At 48.3% G+C, this 15,540-nt stretch overlaps 1 protein-coding gene across 1 annotated transcript in view; it reads right to left on the bottom strand.

Annotated features, from left to right (window-relative positions):
- The window catches only part of LOC124008065 (DNA annealing helicase and endonuclease ZRANB3-like), a 71,651-nt gene that overhangs the window by 4,187 nt on the left and 51,924 nt on the right, over positions 1-15,540 (bottom strand). Inside the window, 7 exon segments of the mRNA XM_046318969.1 lie at positions 1,939-2,131; positions 2,299-2,448; positions 5,832-5,984; positions 8,936-9,088; positions 10,198-10,401; positions 10,686-10,753; positions 12,687-12,805. Of these exon segments, the coding sequence (XP_046174925.1) occupies positions 1,939-2,131; positions 2,299-2,448; positions 5,832-5,984; positions 8,936-9,088; positions 10,198-10,401; positions 10,686-10,753; positions 12,687-12,805 (1,040 nt within the window).

Genomic DNA, 15,540 nt, shown 5'->3' with positions numbered 1-15,540 from the left:
GGGGTCACATACCCACAGAGGAGAAGAAAAGCAAAGCTGTACTCAGGAACAAGCTCCGTTCCACCACGACTACCGACCCACCTCCACCCCCTCCTCGGTCCATACATTCCCCCACTGGTCTACTAATGTCTTAGGAAGCCTTTACTAAAGCTAGAGTCCTCAGACCTCCTATACAGCGCACCAATACAATGTGTTAATCAGCAGTTGTTCTGTGGTTTCTGTGCAGTACAGAGGACCTGTTAGTGTTAGGCCAAATCCATCCATTGATCTGTGAGCGAGAAGGCAGAAGGTCTTTCCAGTAGAAATGGCAGAGTCAAATCTAACAGGCTCTTGGCTGAGGTGAGGTTGAGCTGTGGGAGAAATCCATGGAGGACCTGACAGTACTGGCCAATCTATTCACTGTGAGCCGAGAGAGAGGAAGTCACACACACACACACACACACACACACACACACACACACACACACACACACACACACACACACACACACACACACACACACACACACACACACACACACACACACACACACACACACACACACACACACACACACAGGTTGAGAGAGGAACCTGTGTGTCCACAGTACAGTACACCCCCTCCACACACACCCATCATCCACACCCACACACCCCACCCCCCCACACACACCCGTCATCCACACCCACACCCCCTCCACCCACACATCTAATGGTTTATCTTCCCCCAGCACAAAGCAGCAGTTTCCAGGGAAGATAAGTGTCAGTCAGTAGTGGAGAGGACTGAGTCCCTCTCATTTCACTCTCTTCTCTGTGTTCTCCCCCTCCTCTCCCAGTGTATAATATAATGTCTACTAAAGCCTTTAGTCCCCCTAGATCCAGGGGGTTAGTTGGAACAGGTGAAACCCGTCTGTTCTCGACACTACACACGCTGCTTTATATCACAAGTGGCTTCAAATGTCTAAATGGGTCCTATCCAGTTCAGTGTTTTCTGTACTTCAGTCATGTGATATGCTCATTTGAGAAGAGAGAGATGATGATACTGCTCTTTGATAAATCCAGTTGAAAATCAACCCACATCAATAGTATGACTGTTCTCTCGGTCTGTAGATTTGTGCACCTTTAAAAAGCTCATGTCTATAAAGGGCTCATAAAGTCATGTAGAAGACTGTATCCTGGCTAAGTAGTGTAGTTCAGACCCCATACAGAGTAATGGAATGGTCCTAGGTCACCCCATACAGAGTAATGGAATGGTCCTAGGTCCCCCCATACAGAGTAATGGAATGGTCCTAGGTCACCCCATACAGAGTAATGGAATGGTCCTAGGTCACCCCATACAGAGTAATGGAATGGTCCTAGGTCCCCCCATACAGAGTAATGGAATGGTCCTAGGTCCCCCCATACAGAGTAATGGAATGGTCCTAGGTCACCCCATACAGAGTAATGGAATGGTCCTAGGTCACCCCAGATAATGGAATGGTCCTAGGTCAGAGTAATGGAATGCTCCTAGGTCCCCCCATACAGAGTAATGGAATGGTCCTAGGTCCCCCCATACAGAGTAATGGAATGGTCCTAGGTCACCCCATACAGAGTAATGGAATGGTCCTAGGTCCCCCCATACAGAGTAATGGAATGTTCCTAGGTCCCCCCATACAGAGTAATGGAATGTTCCTAGGTCCCCCCATACAGAGTAATGGAATGCTCCTAGGTCCCCCCATACAGAGTAATGGAATGCTCCTAGGTCCCCCCATACAGAGTAATGGAATGTTCCTAGGTCCCCCCATACAGAGTAATGGAATGGTCCTAGGTCCCCCCATACAGAGTAATGGAATGTTCCTAGGTCCCCCCATACAGAGTAATGGAATGGTCCTAGGTCACCCCATACAGAGTAATGGAATGGTCCTAGGTCCCTCTCTGTATCACAGACCTGGGGGGCTAAAGACATTCAAACCAACCAACCTGTTTGAGTGACAGCTGGGCCAGCCCGGTGTTCTCTAGCATCTCCTTCCTGTGTGTGGGCGGGGCGTCGCGGACCTTCAGGTACAGCTGGTGGGCTTGCAGGCCGCAGCTCTGACACACCCCCTGCTCCGTCTGCAGTACCCGGGCACGCATGTAGGCCTGGCTGGAGCGCAGCTGGAACTCCTCCTGACACCTATGATAGGATAGATGAAGTAGAATACAACAGAATAACTTGATGTTTTCTTTGTAGAGCTTTAATTAAGGAACGCAGTAGGCCTACGAGGCAACAATAATAATAGCAGGATATACAACACCACTGATGGGTGAACTTGGCTTTACTTTGATGATGCTGCTACTTACGTCTGGCTACAGAAGCAGGTGTCCCAGGCTCCTCCAGTGGACCCACAGGCCTTGTGGCAGGACAGACACAAGGGTCGACCCTCACTGTCCAGCACCTGCAGGTACCCAGCTTCAGCACCAACAGGAGGCTCTGGGTGCACCTCGGATGGTCTGGGGGGAGAGATGGAAAGAGACAGACACAGAGAGGGAGGGAGGATTGTCAGTCATCTGCCCAACAAGTGAATAAACAGTATTAATCCACTGGGCACAGACATCAATTCAACGTAATTTAATTGACATGATGATTCCGTCTGCCTTGCGGTCAGACGCCAAGCAGTTGCCGTACCAGGCAGTGATGCAACCAGTCAGGATGCTCTCGAAGTTGCAGCTGTAGAACCTTTCGAGGATCTCAGGACCCATGCCAAATCTTTTTCGTTTCCTGAGGGGGATTAGGCTTTGTCGTGCCCTCTTCACGACTGTCTTGGTGTGTTTGGACCATTCTAGTTGGTTGGTGATGTGGACACCAAGGAACTTGAAGCTCTCAACCTGCTCCACTAAAGCCCTGTCGATGAGAATGGGGGCGTGCTCGGTCCTCCTTTTCCTGTAGGCCACAATCATCTCCTTAGTCTTGGTTACGTTGAGGGATAGGTTATTCTAGCACCACCCGGCCTGGTCTCTGACCTCCTTCCTATAGGCTGTCTCGTCGTTGTCGGTGATCAGACCTACCATTGTTGTGCTGACTGCAAACTTGATGGTGTTGGAGTTGTGCCTGGCCATGCAGTCGTGGGTGAACAGGGAGTACAGGAGGGGACTGAGCATGCACCCCTGAGGGGCTCCAGTGTTGAGGATCAGCGTGGCAGATGTGTTGCTACCTACCCTCACCACCTAGGGACGGCCCGTCAGGAAGTCCAGGATTCAGTGGCAGAGGGAGGTGTTTAGTCCCAGGATCCTTAGCTTAATGATGAGCTTTGAGGGTACTATGATGTTGAACGCTGAGCTGTAGTCAATGAACAGCATTCTCATGTAGGTGTTATTTTTGTCCAGGTGGGATAGGGCAGTGTGGAGTGCAAAAGAGATTGCATCATCTGTGGATCTGTTTGGGCGGTATGCAAATTGGAGTGGGTCAAGCGTTTCTGGGATAATGGTGTTGATGTGAGCCATTACCAGTCTTTCAAAGCACTTCATGGCTACATACGTGAGTGCTACGGGTCTGTAGTCATTTAGGCAGAACAGATGTTCTTGGGCACAGGGACTATGGTGGTCTGCTTGAAACATGTTGATATTACAGATTCAATCAGGGACATGTTGAAAATGTCAGTGAAGACATCTGCCAGTTGGTCAGCATATGCCTGGAGCACATGTCCTGGTAAACCGTCTGGCCCCGCAGCCTTGTGAATAATGACCTGTTTAAAAGGTCTTACTCACGTCAGCTACGGAGAGCGTGATCACACAGTCTGGAACAGCTGATGCTCTCATGCTTGCCTCAGTGTTGCTTGCCTCGAAGCTAGCATAGAAGTGACTGTGACGCGGCTGTGTTTCCATTTGTAGTCCGTAATAGTTTGCAAGCCCTGCCACATCCGACGAGTGTCGGAGCCGGTGTAGTACGTTTCAATCTTAGCCCTGTATTGACGCTTTGCCTGTTTGATGGTTCATCGGAGGGCATAGCAGGATTTCTTATAAGCTTCCGGGTTAGAGTTCCGCACCTTGAAAGCGGCAGCTCTACCCTTTAGCTCAGTGGGAATGTTGCCTGTAATCCATGGCTTCTGGTTGGGGTATGTACGTACAGTCACTGTGGGGACGACGTCCTCGATATACTTATTGATGAAGCCAGTGACTGATGTGGTGTAGTCCTCAATGCCATCGGAAGAATTCTGGAACATGTTCCAGTCTGTAATAGCAAAACAGTCCTGTAGTTTAGCTACTGTATAGAGCCTAGCTACTGTATAGAGCCTCGCTACTGTTATTTTCTTTTTACTGTTGTTTTATTTCTTATCTTACCTATTGTTCACCTAATACCTTTTTTGCACTATTGGTTAGAGCCTGTATGTAAGCATTTCACTGTATGGTCTACTCTACACTGTATGGTCTACTCTACACTGTATGGTCTACTCTACACTGTATGGTCTACTCTACACTGTATGGTCTACTCTACACTGTATGGTCTACTCTACACTGTATGGTCTACTCTACACTGTATGGTCTACTCTACACTGTATGATCTACTCTACACTGTATGGTCTACTCTACACTGTATGGTCTACTCTACACTGTATGGTCTACTCTACACAATTTGTAAGTCGCTCTGGATAAGAGCGTCTGCTAAATGACTTAAATGTAAATGTAAATGTTGTAGTCGACGCACGTGACAAATAAACTTAGATTTGAAACAACGTTGATTCAACCAGTGTGTGGAAGCTCCTGTATTACTATAGAGTTACAAGGCATTCATTCAATAGGAACATCTAAGCATGGCTTTGGGGAGCTGGGACATATGGTTGTTGTCTGTGTGAGTCCTCCTCCTGGCTGGAGAAGCAGAGGGAGAGGAAGGTGAGCCTGGACCACTGCCACAGAGGGGATGTGTTTCTTACAGCACTCCACCAGGGTACTTGCCTGTTCACACGTTAGAGAACAGATGGGACACGGCTCTCTGGAGCGCCCCCCCCGATGATCCTCGGACCAATCAGCAAGACTCGCTGGGTGAAAGAGAACGAGCCAGTCCCTGTGGTGGTTGCCATAGCGATGTGCTCCATCTATCCAACAAGCCTTCAGTCAATTGCCTCTAAAACAGTGGATTATAGCCTGGTCGCTCTGTGGTAAACACTCACTGGTCCCATAGCCTCTAAAACAGTGGATTATAGCCTGGTCGCTCTGTGGTAAACACTCACTGGTCCCATAGCCTCTAAAACAGTGGATTATAGCCTGGTTCCTCTGTGGTAAACACTCACTGGTCCCATAGCCTCTAAAACAGTGGATTATAGCCTGGTCGCTCTGTGGTAAACACTCACTGGTCCCATAGCCTCTAAAACAGTGGATTATAGCCTGGTCGCTCTGTGGTAAACACTCACTGGTCCCATAGCCTCTAAAACAGTGGATTATAGCCTGGTTCCTCTGTGGTAAACACTCACTGGTCCCATAGCCTCTAAAACAGTGGATTATAGCCTGGTCGCTCTGTGGTAAACACTCACTGGTCCCATAGCCTCTAAAACAGTGGATTATAGCCTGGTTCCTCTGTGGTAAACACTCACTGGTCCCATAGCCTCTAAAACAGTGGATTATAGCCTGGTTCCTCTGTGGTAAACACTCACTGGTCCTGTACAGGCCAGGACATAGACAAGTGTTCATTGAGCCTCACTGGCGAAACCCACGAAAAGACAGACTTACTTCAACCTTCTAAACGTCAAGTGAGGACACATTTAGTTCCTTGGGTACTGAACAACAATTGTACAGACAGAACAAACTGTGGTCTTTCAATGTAATATCATTTCAATGTGGAGGAGAAAGTTTGGCACTGTGAACTAGTGTTGCTAGGACTCTCTAGGAGACTGGAGACCTACTTCTCTGGGACGGAGGCAGAGGTGTTGGGTCGTGACATAGAGGCAGTTCTCCTCTTGGTGAAGAAGATCTCCTTGTTGACCATGCGGACAGTTCCTCCATCACACTGGGCCTTACTGAGAGAGGCCTGGGACACTTCTTCTTTGGTTAGATACCTGGATGGATGGAGGGAGGAAGAGTATGGTTAGATACCTGGATGGAGGGAGGAAGAGTATGGTTAGATACCTGGATGGATGGAGGGAGGAAGAGTATGGTTAGATACCTGGATGGATGGAGGGAGGAAGAGTATGGTTAGATACCTGGATGGAGGGAGGGAGGAAGAGTATGGTTAGATACCTGGATGGAGGGAGGGAGGAAGAGTATGGTTAGATACCTGGATGGAGGGAGGGAGGAAGAGTATGGTTAGATACCTGGATGGATGGAGGGAGGAAGAGTATGGTTAGATACCTGGATGGATGGAGGGAGGAAGAGTATGGTTAGATACCTGGATGGAGGGAGGGAGGAAGAGTATGGTTAGATACCTGGATGGAGGGAGGGAGGAAGAGTATGGTTAGATACCTGGATGGAGGGAGGGAGGAAGAGTATGGTTAGATACCTGGATGGAGGGAGGGAGGGAGGAAGAGTATGGTTAGATACCTGGATGGAGGGAGGGAGGGAGGAAGAGTATGGTTAGATACCTGGATGGATGGAGGGAGGAAGAGTATGGTTAGATACCTGGATGGATGGAGGGAGGAAGAGTATGGTTAGATACCTGGATGGATGGAGGGAGGAAGAGTATGGTTAGATACCTGGATGGATGGAGGGAGGAAGAGTATGGTTAGATACCTGGATGGATGGAGGGAGGAAGAGTATGGTTAGATACCTGGATGGAGGGAGGAAGAGTATGGTTAGATACCTGGATGGAGGGAGGAATAGTATGGTTAGATACCTGGATGGGGGGAGGAAGAGTATGGTTAGATACCTGGATGGGGGAGGAAGAGTATGGTTAGATACCTGGATGGGGGAGGAAGAGTATGGTTAGATACCTGGATGGGGGGAGGAAGAGTATGGTTAGATACCTGGATGGGGGGAGGAAGAGTATGGTTAGGTACCTGGATGGAGGGAGGAAGAGTATGGTTAGGTACCTGGATGGAGGGAGGAAGAGTATGGTTAGATACCTGGATGGAGGGGGAAGAGTATGGTTAGATACCTGGATGGAGGGAGGAAGAGTATGGTTAGGTACCAGAACGGAGGGATGGGGAGGAGAGTGGGAGTTTGGTTAGGATGGAAGGAGGCAGGCAGGGAGGAGGAAGTTACTTGGGGGGAGGAAGGATGAGAAGGAGGAGGAAGAGTAAGGTCAGATAGCTGGATGAGGAGAGGAAGGGGACACATCAAAGAGGAGGAATCTTGAAGAAAGGAGGAGGAAGAAGAGAGGAAGGGGCAGATTTGCATGAAAGAAAGAAGGGGTGAGGGGACTGTTGGGCTTCAAACAGCCCAGTGTAGAGAGGCTGGATGAAAGGACATGAAAGCCAGGTCCAGCTGACAGTAGTACTGAGAGGTGTGTGTGTGTGTGTGTGTGTGTGTGTGTGTGTGTGTGTGTGTGTGTGTGTGTGTGTGTGTGTGTGTGTGTCTAAAAGGCTAAACTGATCCTATATCAGCAACACTCCTACTCTGACTCCATTTGTGAAGTCCTTCAGGACAACCCAGCACAGCACTACAGCAGAGTCTAACTAACCTCAGGATAATCACCTTCCTACTACAAGATAATCACCTTCCCATCCATCTCCTTACTACAGGATAATCCCCTTCCTACTACAGGATAATCACCTTCCCATCCATCTCCTAACTACAGGATAATCACCTTCCCATCCATCTCCTTACTACAAGATAATCACCTTCCCATCTATCTCCTTACTACAAGATAATGACCTCCCCATCCATCTCCTTACTACAGGATAATCACCTTCCCATCCATCTCTTTACTACACAATAATCACCTTCCCATCCATCTCCTTACTACAGGATAATCACCTTCCCATCCATCTCCTTACTACAGGATAATCACCTTCCCATCCATCTCTTTACTACAGGATAATCACCTTCCCATCCATCTCCTTACTACAGGATAATCACCTTCCCATCCATCTCTTTACTACAGGATAATCACCTTCCCATCCATCTCCTTACTCCATCTTCCTTACTATCTCCTTACTACAGGATAATCACCTTCCCATCCATCTCCTTACTCCATCTTCCTTACTATCTCCTTACTACAGGATAATCACCTTCCCATCCATCTCCTTACTCCATCTTCATTACTATCTCCTTACTACAGGATAATCACCTTCCCATCCATCTCCTTACTCCATCTTCATTACCATCTCCTTACTACAGGATAATCACCTTCCCATCCATCTCTTTACTACAGGATAATCACCTTCCCATCCATCTCCTTACTCCATCTTCATTACTATCTCCTTACTACAGGATAATCACCTTCCCATCCATCTCCTTACTCCATCTTCATTACTATCTCCTTACTACAGGATAATCACCTTCCCATCCATCTCCTTACTCCATCTTCATTACCATCTCCTTACTACAGGATAATCACCTTCCCATCCATCTCTTTACTACAGGATAATCACCTTCCCATCCATCTCCTTACTACAGGATAATCACCTTCCCATCCATCTCCTTACCCCATCTTCATTACTATCTCCTTACTACAGATAATCACCTTCCCATCCATCTCCTTACTACAGGATAATCACCTTCCCATCCATCTCCTTACTACAGGATAATCACCTTCCCATCCATCTCCAGTTACAGTGTGAATCTCTACCTCTGTAGGAACCAGGGTTCCCAGTTGGACTTCATTTCTACCATACTTTCTCAGCATGAAGTCTTTAACCAACATATCATCTCTGGAAATCAGCTTGATGATTAGCGAATAAATCCCACATTCTGTCAAATGCTTTCCTCCTACGTCCACTGTGATTGGCTCTTGAGACACCCACCCCCACATGAACCAGGATGAATCTGTGATTAACTGATGCCGTCTGAGCACCAACACAGCAGGATGGAGACATAGGACAGGTTCAACCCCCCTCCCCCCACCACCTACCTCTTGGTGCTGCTGTGTTTACGCTGGGTGCTGGTCAGTTGGTCCAGGACCAGGACTGGGCTGCAGAACAGGAGACCACTGCGGCGGATCAGTCTCTGCTTCATGGCTGTCAGAGTGCTCCACTGCTGGACAAACCTCAATATCTGACCCACACAGAGAGAGTCACAACATCACTTTAAACCTCAGTACCTGACCCACACAGAGAGAGTCACAACATCACTTTAAACCTCAATATCTGACCCACACCGAGAGAGTCACAACACCGCTTTAAACCTCAGTGCCTGACCCACACAGAGAGTCACAACACCACTTTAAACCTCAGTACCTGACCCACACAGAGAGTCACAACACCACTTTAAACCTCAGTACCTGACCCACACAGAGAGTCACAACACCACTTTAAACCTCAGTACCTGACCCACACAGAGAGAGTCACAACACCGCTTTAAACCTCAGTACCTGACCCACAGAGAGTCACTTTGAAGCAGTCAAACAAAGACACAATCTTTAAACCTCAGTACCTGACCCACATTAAAATGAATGACCATTGAAGCAGTCACAACACACAATTTAAACATTTTCTCAGCCACATTACCATTGACTTCCTCTAGGTGACAGCTTCTCTGTAGTGACTACAGTGATGTCTACCTCTAGGTGACAGCTTCCCCGTAGTGACTACAGTGATGTCTACCTCCAGGTGACAGCTTCCCCGTAGTGACTACAGTGACGTCTACCTCCAGGTGACAGCTTCCCCGTAGTGACTACAGTGATGTCTACCTCCAGGTGACAGCTTCCCCTACAGTGATGTCTACCTCTTGACAGCAGTCCCCGTAGTGACTACAGTGATCTACCTCTTGACAGCTTTGACAGTGACTAACTCTAGGTGACCTCCTTAACTACAGTGAACCTGACCATTGAACAGTGCCTTTAGTGACTGTGACCTACCTCTAGGTGACCTCCTGTAAATAAACTGTGCCTTTAAAATGTCTACCTCTAGGTGACAGCTTCCCTGTAGTGACTACAGTGACGTCTACCTCTAGGTGACAGCTTCCCTGTAGTGACTACAGTGACGTCTACCTCTAGGTGACAGCTTCCCTGTAGTGACTACAGTGACGTCTACCTCTAGGTGACCTCCTGTGACTACAGTGACGTCTACCTCTAGGTGACCTCCTGTGACTACAGTGACGTCTACCTCTAGGTGACCTCCTGTGACGTGACTACAGTGACCTGTCTGACCTCTAGGTGACCTCCAGTGACTCTACCTCTGGTGACCTCCTGTGACTACAGTGACGTCTACCTCTAGGTGACCTCCTGTGACTACAGTGACGTCTACCTCTAGGTGACCTCCTGTGACGTCTACCTCTAGGTGACCTCCTGTGACGTCTACCTCTAGGTGACCTCCTGTGACGTCTACCTCTAGGTGACCTCCTGTGACGTCTACCTCTAGGTGACCTCCTGTGACTAGACTACAGTGACGTCTACCTCTAGGTGACCTCCTGTGACTAGACTACAGTGACGTCTACCTCTAGGTGACCTCCTGTGACTACACTACAGTGACGTCTACCTCTAGGTGACCTCCTGTGACTAGACTACAGTGACGTCTACCTCTAGGTGACCTCCTGTGACTAGACTACAGGTGACCTCCTGTGACTACAGTGGTCAAACAAACCTCCTGTGACGTCTGGTGACCTCCTGTGACGTCTCTCTGGTGACCTCTGAAGGCTTCTGGCCTCTCGTCTACCTCTAGCACCTCCTGTCCTCCCAGCTGTCCAGTTTAATGTCCAGAGGAATGAAATTCCAGTGCAGTGGACTGTCCTCCTGATGAAGGAAGACACACAGAGGAGAGATAAGACACATTCACACACTTCAGCTGTAAGCCAATTCCTCTGACGTAATACTTTACATTTCACCCAGATTGACAAATCTGATCCCATTTTCATTTAGCAGTTGATTAAATCCATTTCTGAATAATGTGAGTGGCCTCGGATGAATCAAATCGGACATGATTTAAAAGGGACCTCCTGTGAAACTACAGTGATGTCTTCATGCCTCCTAAAACAGGATGTAAACCACTAGGTGATTCATGATTTAAAAGGGTAAACCACGTCTGATTCATGATTTAAAAGGGTAAACCACGTCTGATTCATGATTTAAAAGGGTAAACCACGTCTGATTCATGCCTTAAAAGGGTAAACCACGTCTGATTCATGATTTAAAAGGGTAAACCACGTCTGATTCATGATTTAAAAGGGTAAACCACGTCTGATTCTAGGTGATTCTGCCTGATGCCTTCCAGCTTCAAAAGGGAATAAATCCACGTCTGAATTTCATGAGGAAGATAAGACTGATTCAATTTAAAGGGTGTAACCAAATCCTGACGTCATGATTTAAAAGGGTAAACCATTTAGCGTCTGATTCATGCCTTAAAAGGGTAAACCACGTCTGTTTCATGATTTAAAAGGGTAAACCACGTCTGATTCATGCCTTAAAAGGGTAAACTACGTCTGTTTCATGATTTAAAAGGGTAAACCACGTCTGATTCATGCCTTAAAAGGGTAAACTACGTCTGATTCATGATTTAAAAGGGTAAACCACGTCTGATTTATGCCTTAAAAGGGTAATTTAAAAGGGTAAACCACGTCTGATTCATGCCTTAAAAGGGTAAACCACGCCTGTTATGTTGAAGAAGGTAGATAGATGCTTCATCCTTAGATGGGTACATAAGAGGTCTGTCACAGAAAATATTACATTTCCATTTCAATTGGTCACTCATATCAAAGACATGTACTACAGGTATTAAAAGGAGAAAAAGGAGTAGGATTCATGATTAGAAAGAGGGGGAAGGAGGAGGATTCCAGGAGGAAAAGGGTAAGAGGAGTAGGAGAGATTTAAAAGGAGGGGGAAACCAGGATTCATGATTTAAGAGGGGAAAGAGGGGAAGGATTTATGGGGAAAAGGAAACCAGATTTATGCAGAAGAGGAGGTAAGAGGGGACGAGGATCCGAGAGGGGACATAAGAGGTCTGTCACAGAAAGGTTACGAGGAGCCATTTGAATTGGTCACTCAGATCAAAGGGTACATGTACTACAGGATTAAAGAGGAGAAATGAAGGAGTAGGAGAGAGGAGGCGAGAGAGAGGGAGAGGGGACGAGGAGGCAAGAGGGGACGAGGGAGGAGCGAGAGGGGAAGAGGAGGGAGAGAGGGGAAGAGGAGAGGGAAATGAGGGAAGAGGAGGAGAGAGGGGGAAGGAGAGAGGGGAAGATGGAGGCGAGAGGCAGAAGAGGAGGCGAGAGGGGACGAGGAGGCGAGAGGGGACGAGGAGCCGAGAGGGGACGAGGAGGCGAGAGGGGACGAGGAGGCGAGAGGGGACGAGGAGGCGGAGAGGAGGCGAGAGGGGACGAGGAGGCGAGAGGGGACGAGGAGGCGAGAGGGGACGAGGAGGCGAGAGGGGACGAGGAGGCGAGAGGGGACGAGGAGCCGAGAGGGGACGAGGAGCCGAGAGGGGACGAGGAGGCGAGAGTGGACGAGGGGCCGAGGAGGCGAGAGGGGACGAGGAGGCGAGAGGGGACGAGGAGGCGAGAGGGGAAGAGGAGGCGAGAGGGGAAGAGGAGGGGAGAGGGGAAGAGGAGGGAGAGGGGACGAGGAGGCGAGAGGGGACGAGGAGGCGAGAGGGGAAAGAGGAGGCGAGAGGGGATGAGGAGGCGAGAGGAAGGAGGAGTGTTGAGTACAGAGTAGCAGCATCGTCATGTACCTGGGAGTAAAGGTAGATACGCTCAGTGTTCTTGCTGGCGCAGAACTTCATGTTGGGGTACAGGGGGAGACTGGCCGTAGCATCACCATCAGCAGGACTAAATACACTGTCTGTCTGGGCTGCAGGGAGGGAGAGGAGAAAGGTCACTACGGTCTAGGGGTGAGGCTCCCTAATGATCACAATGCCTGCAAGAAAAGGTCAATTGGTGGAAATCAGACTCCATATTACATCTAGGAGGGACAGCCACAGTACACAGCAGCTTTAGTTAGAACAGACATGATATCTATCTAGGTGGAAGACAGCAGCTTTAGTTAGAACAGACAGGATATCTATCTAGGTGGGAGACAGCAGCTTTAGTTACAACAGACAGGATATCTATCTAGGTGGAAGACAGCAGTTTTAGTTAGAACAGACAGGATATCTATCTAGGTGGACGACAGCACCTTTAGTTAGAACAGACAGGATATCTATCTAGGTGGACGACAGCACCTTTAGTTTGAACAGATAGGATATCTATCTAGGTGGAAGACAGCAGCTTTAGTTAGAACAGACATGATATCTATCTAGGTGGACGACAGCACCTTTAGTTAGAACAGACAGGATATCTATCTAGGTGGACAGCCACAGTACACAGCAGCTTTAGTTAGAACAGACAGGATATCTATCTAGGTGGACGACAGCAGCTTTAGTTAGAACAGACAGGATATCTATCTAGGTGGACAGACACAGTATCAATGCCTTTAGTTAGAACAGACAGGATATCTAGAATCTAGGTGCCTCCCAGTCTTAGCTAGAACCTCTCCTCCCTGTCTTCTAGAAGCCTCTTTAGTCTTCTAGAAGCCTCTCCCTCCCTGTCTTCTAGAATCCTCTCCCTCCCTGTCTTCTAGAATCTCATCCCTCCCTGTCTTCTAGAATCCTCTCCCTCCCTGTCTTCTAGAATCCTCTCCCTCTCTGTCTTCTAGAAGCCTCTCCCTCCCTGTCTTCTAGAATCCTCTCCCTCCCTGTCTTCTAGAATCCTCTCCCTCCCTGTCTTCTAGAATCCTCTCCCTCCCTGTCTTCTAGAATCCTCTCCCTCCCTGTCTTCCAGAATCCTCTCCCTCCCTGTCGTCCAGAATCCTCTCCCTCCCTGTCGTCCAGAATCCTCTCCCTCCCCGTCGTCTAGAATCCTCTCCCTCCCCGTCGTCCAGAATCCTCTCCCTCCCCGTCGTCCAGAATCCTCTCCCTCCCCGTCTTCTAGAATCCTCTCCCTCCCCGTCTTCTAGAATCCTCTCCCTCCCCGTCTTCTAGAATCCTCTCCCTCTCTGTCGTCTAGAAGCCTCTCCCTCTCTGTCGTCTAGAAGCCTCTCCCTCCCTGTCTGTCCTCTCCCTCCCTGAAGCCTCTCCCTCCCTGTCTCTTCTAGAATCCTCTCCCTCCCTGTCTTCTAGAATCCTCTCCCTCCCTGTCTTCTAGAATCCTCTCCCTCCCTGTCTTCTAGAATCCTCTCCCTCCCTGTCTTCTAGAATCCTCTCCCTCCCTGTCTTCTAGAATCCTCTCCCTCCCTGTCTTCTAGAATCCTCTCCCTCCCTGTCTTCTAGAATCCTCTCCCTCCCTGTCTTCTAGAATCCTCTCCCTCCCTGTCTTCTAGAATCCTCTCCCTCTCTGTCTTCTAGAAGCCTCTCCCTCTCTGTCTTCTAGAATCCTCTCCCTCCCTGTCTTCTAGAATCCTCTCCCTCCCTGTCTTCTAGAATCCTCTCCCTCTCTGTCTTCTAGAAGCCTCTCCCTCTCTGTCTTCTAGAATCCTCTCCCTCCCTGTCTTCTAGAATCCTCTCCCTCCCTGTCTTCTAGAAGCCTCTCCCTCTCTGTCTTCTAGAATCCTCTCCCTCCTGTCTTCTAGAAGCCTCTCCCTCTCTGTCTTCTAGAAGCCTCTCCCTCTCTGTCTTCTAGAATCCTCTCCCTCTCTCGATGGGAATCATGTGTTAACATTGTCAAAGCAAGTGAAGTAGATAATAATCAAAAAGTTAAACAATAAAAATGAACAGTAAACATTTCACTCACAGAAGTTCTAAAAGAATAAAGACATTTCAAATGTCATATGTCTATATACAGTGTTGTAACAATGTGCAAATAGTTAAAGTACAAAAGGGAAAATAAATAAACATAAATATGGGTTGTATTTACAATGGTGTTTGTTCTTCATTGGTTGACCTTTTCTTGTGGCAACAGGTCACACATCTTTGCTGCTGTGATGTCACACTGTGGTATTTCACCCAATAGATAAAGGGAGTTTCTAACAATTGGTTTTGTTTCGGAATTCTTTGTGGATCTGTGTAATCTGAGGGAAATATGTGTCTCTAATATGGTCATACATTGGGCAGGAGGTTAGGAAGTGCAGTTCAGTTTCCACCTCGTTTTGTGGGCAGTGAGCACATAGCCTGTCTTCTCTTGAGAGCCAGGTCTGCCTACGGCGGCCTTTCTCAACAGCAAGGCTCTGCTCACCGAGTCTCTCTCTCTCATTAAGCCGCTCCAAACCCCATAGGTCACTTTTATTGGTCCACTGCAGTGTTCCACATGAACCCTGAGACTGAAGAACGTCTGTCTGGAAATAGAACCCCCAGACAATAGTGTCACATCACCATCAGAAGTGAGTGACATACACAAGGCCATTAACTGCCATTAAATGAGCTTCAGGAAAAGTCCTGAATGGGAAAGACCAGACAAGGCAGGACTAACAGAACACAGTCCTTTTTTTCTGGACATATTTCTGGATCAGAATGTGTGATGTGTTATGATGACTGGGGGCAGGGGTGTCTGGAACTGGTTGGTGCTGTTGAGGGTGTTATAATTCACGGACAGACAAGACAAGACATAATATGA

Source organism: Oncorhynchus gorbuscha, linkage group LG21 (assembly GCF_021184085.1).
Source record: "Oncorhynchus gorbuscha isolate QuinsamMale2020 ecotype Even-year linkage group LG21, OgorEven_v1.0, whole genome shotgun sequence".
Lineage (NCBI taxonomy): Eukaryota > Metazoa > Chordata > Actinopteri > Salmoniformes > Salmonidae > Oncorhynchus > Oncorhynchus gorbuscha.
Note: the sequence above shows the minus strand (reverse complement) of the source record. Positions and strands in the feature narration are given on the sequence as shown.